This window comes from Vicugna pacos, chromosome 4 (assembly GCF_048564905.1).
Source record: "Vicugna pacos chromosome 4, VicPac4, whole genome shotgun sequence".
NCBI lineage: Eukaryota > Metazoa > Chordata > Mammalia > Artiodactyla > Camelidae > Vicugna > Vicugna pacos.
In genome coordinates, this window is record NC_132990.1 from 21,748,737 (window position 1) to 21,764,308 (window position 15,572).

Genomic DNA, 15,572 nt, shown 5'->3' on the forward strand with positions numbered 1-15,572 from the left:
ACTAGAAAGGAAATAGAAATAGCAATTAGAAACCTCCCTACAAATAAAAGTCCAGGACCGGACGGCTTCACCAGGGAATTCTACCAAACATACAAAGAAGAACTCATACCAGTCCTTCTCAAACTCTTCCAGACGATTGAAAAGGAGGGAATACTCCCAAACTCATTCTATGAAGCCACCATCACCCTGATACCAAAGCCAGGCAAAGACACTACAAAAAAAGAGTATTATAGGCCAATATCACTGATGAACATAGACGCCAAAATCCTCACCAAAATATTAGCAAATAGAATCCAACAACACATAAAAAAGATTATACATCATGACCAAGTGGGGCTCATCCCAGGGACACAAGGGTGGTTCAACATACACAAATCAATCGATGTAATACATCACATCAACAGGAGAAAGGACAAAAACCACATGATCATCTCAACAGATGCAGAAAAAGCATTTGATAAAATTCAACACACAATTATGATAAAAACTCTCACCAAAGTGGGTATAGAGGGAACATTATCTCAACATAATAAAAGCTATATATGACAAACAAACAGCCAGCATAGTACTCAATGGTGAAAAACTCAAAAGCTTCCCACTAAAATCTGGGACAAGACAAGGATGCCCACTATCACCACTCCTATTCAACATAGTCTTGGAAGTCCTAGCCACAGCAATCAGGCAAGAGAGAGAGATAAAAGGGATCCACATTGGAAAAGAAGAGGTAAAAATATCACTATATGCCAATGACATGTTACTATATATAGAAAACCCTAAAAGGTCCACACAAAAACTACTAGAGCTGATTGAAGAATTCAGCAAGGTGGCAGGTTACAAGATTAACCTTCAAAAATCAGCTGCATTTCTTTACACTAACGATGAATCAACAGAAAAGAAAGTAAAGAAACAATCCCCTTTAAAATAGCACCCAAAGTAATAAAATATCTGGGAATAAATCTAACCAAGGAGGGAAAAGAATTATACACAGAAAACTATAAACCAGTGATGAAGGAAATGAAAGAAGACTTTAAAAAATGGAAAGATATCCCATGCTCTTGGATTGGAAGAATCAATATTGTTAAAATGGTCACACTGCCCAAGGCAATCTACAGATTTAATGCAATCCCTATCCAATTACCCAGGGCATATTTCTCACAGAACTAGAACAAATCATAATAAAATTTACAAGGAACCATCAAAGACCTAGAATTGCCAAAGCATTACTGAAGAGAAAGAAAGAGGCTGGAGGAATAACTCTCCCAGACTTCAGACATTACTACAGAGCTACAGTCATCAAGATAGCATGGTATTGGTACAAAAACAGACATATAGACCAATGGAACAGAATAGAGAGCCCAGAAATGAACCCACAAACTTTTGGTCAACTCATCTTCGACAAAGGAGGCAAGAATATACAATGGAATAAAGACAGTCTCTTCAGCAAACAGTGTTGGGAAAACTGGACAGCAGCAAGTAAAGCAATGAAGCTAGAACACTCCCTTACACCATATACAAAAATCGACTCAAAATGGATCAAACACTTAAACATATGACAAGATACAATAAATCTCCTAGAGGAAAACATAGCAAAACATTATCTGACATACATCTCAAAAATTTTCTCCTAGAAGAAATAAAAGCAAGAATAAACAAATGGGACCTAATGAAACTTACAAGCTTCTGCACAGCAAAGGAAACCATAAGCAAAACAAGAAGGCAACCTACGGAATGGGAGAAAACTTTTGCAAATGAAACCGACAAAGGCTTCATCTCCAGAATATATAAGCAGCTCATACGACTTAATAAGAAAAAAACAAACAACCCAATCCAAAAATGGGCAGAAGACCTAAACAAGCAATTTTCCAAGGAAGACATACAAATGATCAATAGGCACATGAAAAAATGTTCAATATCACCAATTATCAGAGAAATGCAAATCCAAACTACAATGAGGTATCACCTCACACCAGTCTGAATAGCCGTCATTCAAAAATCCACAAATGACAAATGCTGGAGAGGCTATGGAGAAAGGGGAACCCTCCTTCACTGCTGATGGGAATGCAGTTTGGTGCAGCCACTGTGGAAAACAGTATGGAGATTCCTCAAAAGACTACAAATAGACTTACCATAGGACCCAGGAATCCCACTCCTGGGCACATATCCAGAAGGAATACTACTTCAAAATGACACCTGCACCCCAATGTTCATAGCAGCACTATTTACAATAGCCAAGACATGGAAACAGCCTAATTGTCCATCAACAGATGCTTGGATAAAGAAGAGGTGGTATATTTATACAATGGAATACTACTCAGCCATGAAAACCGAGAACATAACGCCATTTACAGCAACATGCATGCTTCTGGAGAATGTCATTCTAAGTGAAGTAAGCCAGAAAGAGAAAGAAAAATACCATATGAGATCGCTCATATGTGGAATCTAAAAAACAAACAAACAAACAAAGCATAAATATACAAAAATAGACTCATAGCCATAGAATACAAACTTGTGGTTGCCAAGAGGGCAGAGGGTGGGAAGGGATAGACTGGGATTTCAAAATTGTAGAATAGATAAACAAGATTATACTGTATAGCTCAGGGAAATATATACAAGATCTTATGGTAGCTCACAGAGAAAAAAATGTGACAATGAATATATAGATGTTCATGTATAACTGAAAAATTGTGCTCTACACTGGAATTTGACACAACATTGTAAAATGATTATAAATCAATAAAAAAATGTTAAAAAAAAAACCACAGTGAGAAACCACTACACACCTAGTAGAACGTTTGAAATTAAAAAGATGGACTATAGCTAGTGTTGGTCAGAATGTGAACTAGAACTGTCGGGCACTGCTGGTAGGGATGTAAATTGGGCAACCACTTTGGAAAACAGTTTGGCTATTTCTTAACATGTTAAACATCTACCTACCATATGATCCAGCTATTTAACTTTTAGGTGTTTAATCGAGGGAAGTGAAAGCATGTGTCCATACAAAGACTAGTACATGAATACATACATAAGCTTCATTTGTAACAACCAGAAATGGGAAATGGTGTCGCTCCACAGGTAAGTGACTGAACAAGCTGTTCTGTATCTGTACCATGGACACTAGTCAAAAATAGAAAGAAATGTGCTACTGATGCAAGTTACAATACGGACAAACGTCAAAATAATGATCCTGAGTGAAAGAAGCCAAATCTCCCAAAAGTATGATTCTTTTTTATGTAACATTCTAGAAATCCAATCTAATCTATACTGACAGCAGATCAGTGTTGCCTGGGGTGGGAGTGGGTAGGGCAGGGGTGTGAAGGAACAATTATAAAGGGGCACAAGGTAACTGTTGGGAATGATGGATATGTTCATTATGTTGATCATGGTAATGGTTTCATAGGTGCAGTCATATGTCAGAATATATAATTTTAGACTTTACATATGTATTATTTATTGTACATTAGTTATCTCTCAATAAGGCTGTTACAAAACTTAAAAGCTTCTATGTCATATACCTCCATGTTCACAACAGCATTATTAACAATAGCCAAGATATGGAAGCAACTTAAGTGTCCACTGACAGATGAATGGATAAAGATGATGTGGTATATACACACAACGGAATACTACTCAGCCACAAAGTCAAATGAATTTTAGCTATTTGCAACAACACTTATGGACCTGGAGGGTATTATGCTTAGTGAAATGTAAATCAACTATACTTCAATAAAAAATTTCATATCAAATATATCTATATATTGGATGTTAAAAATCAATAAAATAGGTTAAATACCTATTAAAAAATGGACAAAGAACCTGACCAGGCAATTCATAAATGAATGTAAATGACTGATAAACATTAAAAACAAAATTACTGAAAAATCATAATCAAAAGATAAAAATAAAAAATTATACCACTTTTTGTATTTTATACTACTGTATATTCACCAATTAAAATGGTAAATGTAATAACTCTTGGCCATACCTAGTGTTGATAATATTTGGGGGAAATGGGAATTCTCATATAGTGCTGGTAGATATTAACAGGGGTACAGAACCTTTTTCGAGGGCAATTTGACAACATATTGCAAAAATCTAAAATATACAAAATTCTTGAAACAGTAATCCCACTTCTAGAAATTGATTCTAAATAAACAGGGATGTACACAAGTATTTAGGATTAAGAGTATTCATCATATCTATGTTTCTATATTAGCAAAAGATGGCACAGAATTGGGAAGTTCAACATTAGAGAATTTGTTGAATAAGATATGGTACCTCCTACCAGTACAGCCATCAAAAACAAAATTATAGAAAAATATTTAGCGACAATGATTGGAAGATGGTTGTTATATACCATTAAGTGAAAAAAGTTACAAGTAGTATTTAGAGTATGATTTCATTTTAGACCAAAAATACATATAATGTATATATTAGTGGCCAGGAAAAAGAAAAGTTGCACTGGTTACCTCTGGGCTAGGTAATTATAGATCATTTTCATCATCTTTTTGCTTCTATTTTTAACTGCTCTACAGTGAAGATGTATTGCTTTTATAATAAAAACTCCAATACAAGTTATTTTTCAAATATCAAAGTTAATGCCCTATAAGTGGTACTGTGAGAAATATTAGTGTTGGCCCTTAGTGGCCACAAAAAATATTGAACAGAAGGCTGCAAAAGGGTTTAGGTGCTTTGGAGAAGGCATTTGATGCTGCTGCTTTAAAAATGGAGCCCTGCAGGGTACCGCTTGGGCCTGGAGGCATGGGCATTGGCCTTGCCCTCCAGAACAGCTGGTGCAGTTTAGGCCTCCCTGCACAAGGGCCAGCTGGGAAACAAGGACAAAAAAAAATGAGGACTTGTCTTGGCTGGGACAACAGATTCAGTGAGGCTGGGTCCACTCTGCACAGCTGAGCCTCTACTGGATATTTTCCATGTCAGAGAGCAGTGTGTGAGGATGGCAAGGGACTCACTAGTCCCAAGTCTTCATTTACAGTTATGGGACGTGAGGCCCAGATGAACCCAATGCATGTGTCACTCAGTGAACACTCCTTCTTGAAAGATGTAGCAGTGGCTTGAAGTGAAATCAATGCCAGAGTGTCTGAAAACTGAAACAGCCCTTTCTGGAACAGATGCACCTACTGGGAGTCTCAACACTCAAATCTTTATGCAGAAGAGTTAGCTCTGACACACGACTTTAAAAACCCCAAATCTCCCTTCTCCCCTTCCTCCCACGAAACCATAGAATCAAAGCCCATGAGTTATTGTCCCTGTGCCACAGAATCAGGGAGTTCTTTCAATGTGTTGCAGCCAAATACCTTGTAGATGGGAGAAATACACACACAGCAGTCTCTACATTTACTGGCTGCAGTGGCGCTGGCAAATGGCTTTTCTCCTGTGTATCAACTGCCAGTGTGCTTCGTGGGAACGTTAAGATGAATTCCAAGTCAGAGCCTGGGCTGAGTGAGTGCCATGGATTGATTAGGGGTGACTTGGCTGTGGAAGGGGTGATTAACAAGGCTCTTTGCCACATATTTCCATCCTGATCTAGAACATCTGTTACCCTGAAAGTAGTGTTTCTTCATTAACTCTCCCACTACTGATTACTCACTCTTATAGAATGTCAGACTCATCTTTCAAATATTACTTTAACTGCATCAGTCTCCTACTTAAACACCCTCTGAAGATCTCTCCACACAGATCTATTTCCATAGTCTAATAATCAAGGTCCTCCAAGATTTAATGCCGTTTACCATTCTAAGTTCTGAGCAGCCCTATGCAGAATCTCTTCTTTGGCCTCTCTTTGGCCTATTTCATATACCCAGAATGCACACTCTGGTCTGAAAGGACCACCAATAGGAGCCAGGGATGGGAGCTGGTCCAAACGGGAAGGAATGAACTAACAGATCAGGATGAGTCACTAGCCGGGAGGCTCGAGATAGAAGGAGGCTCTTGGAACATTTGCGGTAAGGGCTGGAGTCAAACCTGAGTGGACAAGCTCTGGCTGAGGCTTGTTCCTTTAGAAGGCCTACTTTCTACCCCAGTTTAGCTGCCTATCATCAGTTTTAAAGGAGAGGATTTTACAGCTTTTTCTGAGCAGATACCTCATACACATCCCACACATTTTCATCTCTGGGCTCATGGCATCTTCCTCACCGTGAGTGCCTGTTTCCTTTCCTTTGTGCCTATTTGAATCCCCACCCCAGTTCCTTCAGTGCTCAGCTCCAAAGCCTAACAATGAGGCTATGTCTCAGTGACCTTCTTCTCAGAGTCCTGGTACTTGACATCATTCCCTAATTCATCTCCACAATTCCACGTGGATCTCTCCTAGTTCTATAGTGTTGGCAAGACACTGACATTGACCACTAGAGTCCATTTTGCCCACACAGTTACTTTCAGGGGCTTTATGGATACTGACTCAGTGGTTTATTCAAGTAGAGCAATCTGTATATGAACTAGGGCATTAAGGTATCTCTTAACGGTCAGATTTAAATACCAGTCTAAGGTAACAAAGCCCCATAAACTGGAAATGGAATGCAGCAGCATAAAGCACACTAAATTCTTATTGCCTAAAATGAGACAAAATATTATTCCAGAATACGGGAGAAAGAAAGTAAAGTTATCATGGAAAAATATGAGCAGGTTAACTTCTCCAGGATGCTGAATGGCACTGAGTGACCCAAGAGTTACTGATTTTGAAAATAAACTGTTGCTGCACACCCTGCTAGTGACTGGGCTATGATAAATATTATGACAATCTCTCAGAGTGACGGGTCTAAAATAAAAAAGGTTTACAATGCACACATTTAATCTAATAAATTTACCACTTAGATGCACCCTCTGACAGTTTTAAACTATGAATTCTGATGCCAAGTTTCTCTAAGTTATGAGAAACAGAAGAGGGCTGCCTTTTACTCTATCTGTGTCTTGTTTTCACCCAGATCAGAAACAAAGAAATCAGAAGCTTTTTGCCTATGCGCATATGCATTCTTCACTAATTTCAGATGATAACAAAAACTGAAGGTAATCTTCCTGTGTTATTGCCCTAAAGATACCAAGCCTTGTAGCCATGTTACCACTAGTATGACTGGGAACCCATGGGCCTCCTGTTCCCTGCTAGTGGGTGAGGGTAAGGGTAGAGGTAGAGGAACTTTCCACACTGAGCCAAGGGAATAATTCTGGTTACCACGACCAACATCTGGGGCGAAGACTTCCTCCATTTTGTAGACCTGATTTTCCCAGGCCTTGAAGGCCAAAGAATTCTTTTCCATCCTGACCATCTCCAGAGGTCATGCTGGGATTGTAGAGGTTGTTCTGGCATCTCCATGGTCCTGGTGTGAGGGGCCCAGGACCTGGATACAATTCTCTGCTACATGAGGCACCAGCCATGTGGGCAATAACTGGGTGAAGGTTCCCAATGACAGATTCCAGGGAAATTGTACCTGGTGGCATTAAACACTTGCCTTGAGGAGTCTGTCTGGGTTGGTATTAAGCCCTAGCTACTGAAGGAGGCTTAAACAGATTGCCTGGCCTTGGAGAGGTACTGATAATGCCATTTTCTCCTTGAAAGGTTGTTATAGCTCTAATTTAGGTAAGAGGAGGTCATAGGGGAGTCCTGGGATACAATTGGCAAAGGGAGATGAGATATAGAAGCTGTTCTTTAATGCTTTATCCTTCTCAGAGTTCAGAGCATCAATCTGATTGAGAGGATCTGGACTGTGGCATCAGCCCCAGAGGATTCAGAACGGAGCCACACTGGACTTTGAACAAGCTGGAGTCCAGACTAAGAACTGCATTCACCTCAGATGGAAAGTCAGCCAAGTTTCCACTAGTGAGTCTGGATCCTGTAGGCAATTTAGTGATTTCCTGTTGGCCACCCCCCACTGCTGCCTCCCTCCCACCTACGAGCAGTCACCCATCCATAAATCCTGTCCAGCCCTGGATTTCTGCCTAATGTTCCAGAGGGTTGGACTCACCAAGGAGAGCGGAATTCCCAGGATCCAGGACCAGCTGTGTTCCCACAGGAGACGTCAGCACCGAAGGAAGGTTCGGTCCAGTGGCTGAAAGCATGGCCCTGATGTCTTCCAACTGCGTGGGGACGTGGGGGGGATCTGTGAGAAGGCAGATGGTGGATCAGGCAGGTTGAAGCATCACTGCTGTTTAAGGGGAGAGGGAGAGGTGGGCATGCGTGTAAGTGTGTCTGTGTGTAAGGCGGGCATTACTATCATTGCCTTTAATATTGTTTTTCCCATAGAGAAGATGTTCCTATCAAGGTGAGTCAGAATTTCAAACATAATATTTGGTGCCTGAAACAGTAAAGTTAGTAATAAGCATCAGGCATGCTGATTTCTGGAATTCCTTACTGTATACCACTTTATACCGTGGTACCACTGGGTACTCTATAGATGTGCAGGTAAATGGAAGCACACTATAAAGACACTTGAAAAACCCAACACTTCTTCAGCATTTACTGTATGCCAAGTCCTGTGCTAAAATATTTTATACTCCTTGATTTATTTAACTCTTAGAACATCGTTTAGAGGGAGGTACTTTCTTTTGGTCTCCACAGACGGGGATACACCACAGGAATTTCTTAGGTAAAAGGATCCTGTGAGTGTTTTTTTCTTTGAAGAAAAGGGTCCAGAAAATTGTGAAGCTGGCAATTTGCTTTGTGATCTGGATTTTTATGCCCAAGTAGGACCAGATAAGGACAGGGATGACTTGTTATTCAAAATCTTATAAGGAGTCAGGGCTGACATCATTAGGAACCACAGTTAACCAGAGCTAAAAGTGACAAAAATGGGGAATGTGGCGACTTGTTTACTATTTCCATATAACAAATAAAGAGGCAGGGACCGGCTAAATGTAGTGGTAGGATGACCCCAGATTCTCCTGGGAAGGAAGCAGGAGTCCGTCCCCCTCTTGCTGCGTCTCCTGCAGCACTGCAATTCACATTCCAAGGCCAAACCCCCAGCACTTTTTCTCTAGAGCACTTGTTGCAGTGGAAAGAGAAGCAGGAATGCTGCCCTCTAACTGATGGTCATTTCAGCAGTGTTCAGTGAGGGCCTACTGTGTGCTTGCCACCTTGTTCAGTACTTGTTAGGGATGGCAAAGAAATCCGTCACAATGCTGTTTGAATCTACTTCAAGCCTTGGTAAAAGACTTTCACATACAGAAAACAATGATGAGCTTGATATATATAATTTAAGCATTATAAAGACATTATATATATATAATGGATAATCTAAAAATATTCTTTACATGGTATACTGTAAAAACATCATGATCGGATTCAAGGACCCTCAATGTGAGCTCTGGCTCTTTTATTCACTAACTTGGGCAAGTCACTTACTCCAAGCCTTAGCTTTCCTCATCTATAAAAGGATGACAAACCTCATCATTCCCAAGGTCTCTTTCTACTATGAAACACCGTGATTTTAGTTGATAGTGACAGTTTATTCACACCTAGACTTTCTTCCTCTCTTCCTTTTTAATATTCCCTCAAAAACATTGAAATTGAATATTGAGAGACATGGAATTCCCTCAAGACTACTGAAATTGAGTAGTGAATAGTCCTTCAAGAATATTAAACTCAAGAAGCCTTTGTTTATTTAGTAAGATACAAAACGGGAGATTATGTCCCCTCTTCAAAACCATTGATCTTTCTGGGCCAAACGTCAGCCCCACCGGACGCCCTCACAGCTTCTATCATAATTTACTTTTTCAGGGCATATCCTGACAATCTTCCTAGGGGAACTGTAAATTCCCCAAGGACAGAAGTCACCACTTGTATTTATCCTAAAGCTCTACACGGGACTTAGAGGCAACCCTTAATGAATATTCGTCCAATGGCTATATGAATGCAGGAATGAGAGTCAGCCTCACGACACTTCAGGTCTCCATGTTACAGGTTAAGTCACACACTGTGGCATCAAACCTCAGCTTTACACAGGAAATCCCTCATTTAAAAACGAAGTCACATTTTGGGCTGATTTAAAAAAAGAAAAACATTACTCCTAGGTCCGTAAAGTACCTATAAAAATGAACAAACTGATGAATAAAACCAAGACTTCTGATTGAGGAAAGCCCTAAAATTAAGGATCTAAGTAGTGACTTTTTTCCCCATCCAGTTTGATTAAAATAGGAAGCCATTATGCTCTCCAAACGCCACGTGCACGGTCACACCGAATTGGAGCTGGAACGCAGCAGCCCCGGCTCCCGGAGCCGGCACACTTCATCAGCGGAACTGCAGTAGCTGCTACAGGTCCCATGCTTTCATCTCTCTAGTGGAGGCCACGAGGAAGGGCTATTAAGGAGGAAAACCCCATGGCAGGCACCGTAACTCAGTGTGGGGCAACGGTCTCTGGGCCTCGGGCTCCAGACTAGCAGCGCAGCCAGATGAAACCCAACACGAAACAAATAACATCCTTCATGGAGCTGATTTTCTGTGGCTTCTTAAGATGACTAGAAGTTTATGCAGCCACTGGTGAGATGAAAACCCATCTGGGCCTCTCTGAAATCTGAGCGGGCAGGGGCTGGAGACTCTGTGCTTTGGTACATCATCAATTTGGGGTGGGAAAATACAAGCATAAAGTTTACTTATTTTCCCTGAGGAAGTCCATCGTGTGTGTGTGTGTGTGTGTGTGTGTGTGTGTGTGTGTGTGTGTGTGTGTGTGTGTGTGCACGCTCTAATAATTGACTTTTTTTTTTTTAAAAGCAAGACAAAACAAGCTTCTTTACCGCATCCCACTAAATTCCAGACTCTGTGAGGAAGAGAAAGAGGGTTCCTAATCCAGGGGACAAAAGGGTTATAGCTGGAATTCAGCCTCGGGCATCAGTGAGTGTGGGGTGGTGTCCCAGCAACTGTTGTTATTTTAAAATAACTATTTTATGCCAGGAACTGTGTTAGACTCAGGGGTTCTCATGTTTGGGGGTGCTAAAGTCTGAATGTTTGTGTCCCCCAAAATTTGTATGTTGAAATCCTAACCCCTTCAAGGTGATGGTGGGGCCTTTGGGAGATGATTAGCTCATGAGGGTGGGGCCCTCATGATGGGGACTAATGCCCTCGGAGAAGAGACCCCAGAGAGCTGGCTCTTCCCTTCTGCTACATGAGGACACAGCAAGAAGCCATCATTCCTCAGCCAGGCAGAGGGCCTTCACCATAGCCCCACCATACGGGCACCCAGATCCTGGACTTCCAGTTTCTCTCAGTTTCTGTGAGAAACAAATTTCTGTTGTTTCTAAGCTACCTGGTTTGTGGTGATTTGCTATAGCAGCCCAAACGGACTAAGACAGGGGGTACAAGTGTGGATGTGAGGTGGGCTGGACCATGAATGAACTTCCTGAAATTATTTGAAAAATTTTGCATGCATAAACTTTTCTGGAGAAGGTCTTCTATAGCTTTTTTTCTGATTCTCAAAGAAGTCCTTAACACAGGAGGTAAGAATAACTGCTTTACTTCCATTGCCTGTTTGCCACATACCACCCCAAATATAGGCAGTCCTCACACTGCAGGTTTCTACACAGAGACCAGCATCTACAGCTTAGCAAGGTTAAGTGTCTTGCCCAAGGTCACACAGTGAGTTAGCAGTAGAGCCAAGGTTCAAACTGATGCCTGCTTGACCCCAAAGTCTGTTTTCTCTCTAGCGGATGGCCCCTAGGTGAGGGAAGAGAAGGGATATTGATTCTACCTTTATGCACTTAACCAGATGAGGGACAAGAGGAGGTGGAGAGGGTGGGTTAGACAGGCCCCTCAGCGGGGTTCACCAGGGGCAGCCAGCCTCGAGGTGTTTACCTAGGATCAGTAGCTGGGTGTTCTCGGTCAGCTCCCCATGCAGATTGGCTGCCCGGCAGGAGTACAGGCCTTGATCCGAGGAGGACACGGCTGTGAGCAGCAAGGAGCCCTCGTGCAGATGGTAGGGGGAGCCCAGTTTGCTTTTATTCCTGAACCAAGTTACTTCAGCTTCAGGCACACCTAGGAAGAAAAAAAACAAACTTATAGGCCAACACATTCAGGTGATCCCCGAGACATTTACAGCCTCTAGGCGGGCCCGCCCCGGGGCTGCCCTGCAGGAAGCACCTGCCTGGGCGTCTTCTACTGTCCTTCAGCCAAACTAAATAAGGCCTCCGACCTCTCAGCTGTCTTGAGATCTTTTGGTTTTTAAAACTGACACTGATGAGGCAGGAAGAGAGAGGTTGGTTAAAAGAAGAGGAAGGAGGCAGCTGGGAAAGGGCACTTGCCAGGATGGAAGAAGGGTACCCCCATTCTTTGGAGAAAACACCTAAGAATCAAACCTATATATCAGTGAAAATGAATGACTGACAGAGACAGGAAACAAACACAACACTTTTTTTTTTTAATTGAAGTACAGTCGAAGTATATCTATGTGCTAGTTTCTGGTGTATAGCATAGTGACTCAGTTTTGCTTATATATATTCTTTTTCGTGTTCTTTTCAATTATAGGTTATTATAAGATACTGTAATATCTTCCCCTCCCCCCTTCCCCTTTGGCAACCATGTTTGTTTTCATATTTTTTTCCATTAAGGGTTATTACAAGATATTGAATGAACATAGTTTGCTGTGCTATACAAAAGAAACTTAAAAAAAATCTATTTCTATATATAGTGGCTAACATTTGTAAATATCAAACTCCCAAATGTATTCTGCCCTCTCCTCAATCCAAGTTCACTGTTGTGAGAGCAAGCTGGGGAGAGTGTGGGCACATGAATTGGGATGGGGTTCCTGTCTCTGGAAGTCAGGCTCTGTCCTCTAGGACTGTTTGGGACTGAATGTGTCCTCTACAGATTCATATGTTGAAGTCCTAATCACCCACAGTGTGATGGTGTTAGGAGGTGGGGCCTTTGGAGATTTTTAGGTTTAGATGAGATTACGATAGGGAAGGGGCCCTTGTGATGGGATTAGTGCCCTTGTAAGAAGACACCAGAGAGCTAGCTTGCTCGTGCTCTCTCTCCATCATGTGAGGAGATAGCTGTCTGCAAGCCAGACAGAGTCCTTGTCAGGGACTGAATGGGCTGGCACCTTGATCTTGGAATTCCCAGCCTCCAGAACTGTGACAGACAAACTTCTGCTGTTCAAGTTACCCAAAGCATTTGTTGGAGCAGCCTGAATAGACTAGGAAGGGAATGGCTTTAATTCCTGAGGAAGTTTCCCTGTGGTTAACATGCTGGAGGCTTCAGTATAGGACAAGCCTTTGGAAGTGGAGACTTCATAGGTGGCCAAGCTCTGAGTGAGCTGAGAGTCAAAAAGTATGTGGCATTAATCCACAGGTCTCCAGGGAACAGAAAATTCCATCCCTTGCACTATCTAGGCTGCTGACTCAGCTCACAGAATTTGCTCATAAAATTCTTGGACATGCATTCAGGGCATGTTTAGAATGTCAAAGCCAGGAATAGTCAGAGCCAGAGCTTGAGTGCTTTCCCTGAGGTGGGGCTGGATTTTGCCCTTAGGGTGAGGGCAGCGCTACCTTTAATGGGTAGCCTACCTTTAATGGGCAGCCTACTATTGAGAATGCAGATGCCTTCAAGAGTTACTCGTGTACCTGTTGGTTGTCGTCGATGAACACAATTTACCCACAGTCCACTCTGTGACAGCCAGCTCATCAGCCCTCATTTTGGTCCCTAAAGCACCTGTGGTTCCCAAGATCCAAGTGGCAGGAAGTAGAGAGGGGTGGGGTGCTCTCCTGCTCCCTCACTACCAATGAGCTGCCTTGTGTGAATTCACTGGTGTCCCAGCTGCCCTGCTGCTGTAGGTGGGATTTCCAGTGGTGGAATGGTGGCCTAAGGTGTATGGCCAACATGGTCAATCTGAAGGGCCTTTCTCCCTGTTAATGGGGAACAGAAGAGTGAGGCTCGGGTCCCCTCTTTTGTTCAGATTACCCATGATTCAGTCTGAAATCATTAGGGACTGGTGAACTGGCTGAGGAAGGAGGCAGGGCTGCTGAAAAGAGTGGAGACTTGGGTACTGCAGCCCCGTCCCATCAGGGAGGGGCACACACTGCGATAGTTAACGCTCAAGTGCACGAGAGGGCCAGGCTGGCACTGTCTCTAGTGCACCTGGAGAAATCATGCAGGTAAAAGACAGAAAAGCTGAGTTTTCATTGCAACACCACTAGGGAGAGCAAGAGCATCATGATGCCCAGCTGTGCCAGCTAGGACTTTGGACCCTGAGATCTAGTTTCATGCTGGAAAAAAAGTTCCACAGTATTCAGGGGAAAGCCTCTGAAAAGTAAGTTGAAGAAAACCCTCCTAGTCATTTCTCTCCTGAAAGTGCAAGGAAAAATGAGGGCCTACAAACCATCTTCTGCAAGCACTCACCCCTTTCCCTCACCATGAACTGCCCACATACAGCCCCGGTGGGCACCTTCCTCCGAGGAGAGCCGTGGGCAGCAAGCAAACAATCCCTGATAGGAACTGAGGCTGTTCCTGAGCGAGGAGGCAGAGTGACAGAGCTGCACTAAACAGGCTTTCAGCTCCACCAACAAAAGCGTGCTGACCAAGTGAAGGGTGGGGGTGAATGCTCTCGTTCTGAGACTGTGCCCGTGGACCACAGTGTGCGCACCTCCAGGGCCAGCACTCGTGGCGCCTTCTCCGCGTGTCACACAGGCAGCTCCTGCTGCTCCCCTATGTGTCCTTCTCCGGTCAGGGACGGGGCCCCTGCAGGGCAGCCCAGGGGCAGAGACAGGGATGGTGAGAAAGAGGAGGAGGAGGGAGAGAGAGACAGCCTAGGGATAGAGCCATTTCTCAAGTCTCCCGGAAGTGGCTGTAAACATCTTCCAGTCCCTTCATCACTCTGTACCTCATTCCTCTGTGAGATCAAGTGTGTTTAACAGGGTAACACAGGGTTTTTACCAAAAGGGCTGAACTCCTCAGGTGAGAGCAGAGGGGATCATGGGAGAAATGGAAATGTTCAGGACAACAAAGGGTAGAAGGAAGTGACCTCCAGTCTCTGTAACACTGGAGACACAGAAGCGACGGCAGTGCCAAGGAAAGACAAATGATTTAGGAATTGTTCCTTAATACATATGCTAGCAAACCTCTCTGAGACTTGGTCAAACACGGGCCTGTGTCATGAACTTGCCAATGGAGGTAGAGTTGCTGGTGTCACATTTTGGGGGAATCCTGCCCGAGATTGTGAGCCTTAGGTAGAGAATGGCATCAAGAAGATGCTTCAAAATGACAGCCCATCCTGCCATGACTGGCTCTGACAAAGTTGGAACAAGGGAAGAGGGAAAATAAACAAGGCATCGTAGAGTTCTTTTCTTTTTCTCTCGCGATGACAATGATGCTTCAGAAAGTATCACCAGCCCTCATGTATGCCAGAGTCCCTTGAAAAGGCACCAGATATACATGCCTGACACTGACGTTTCGAATGCCTAGACGTTAGGAATGCACTGAGGTCAGGAGCTATGCCCAAGTATCCTGAACATGTCAGAGAGAGAAGGAACATTTGCTTAGTATTTGCAATAAGCCAAACATTTAATAAGCATAATCACTCCTGTTTCACAAAGATCCTATGAAGCATTATTATCAACTCAATTTTACTAAAGAGGAAAATGGG

The 15,572-nt window shown here is 42.9% G+C and overlaps 1 protein-coding gene across 3 annotated transcripts in view; it reads right to left on the reverse strand.

The window, feature by feature from the left end:
• Positions 1-15,572, reverse strand: part of ADAMTSL1 (ADAMTS like 1) — an 827,290-nt gene that overhangs the window by 63,184 nt on the left and 748,534 nt on the right. For all 3 annotated transcript variants that reach the window (XM_072959360.1, XM_072959358.1, XM_072959359.1), the window contains 2 exons: positions 11,789-11,968; positions 7,971-8,105 (listed from right to left, as the gene is read on the reverse strand). In XM_072959360.1, coding sequence (XP_072815461.1) covers positions 7,971-8,105; positions 11,789-11,968 — 315 coding nt within the window. The remainder of the gene's footprint in view (positions 1-7,970; positions 8,106-11,788; positions 11,969-15,572) is intronic.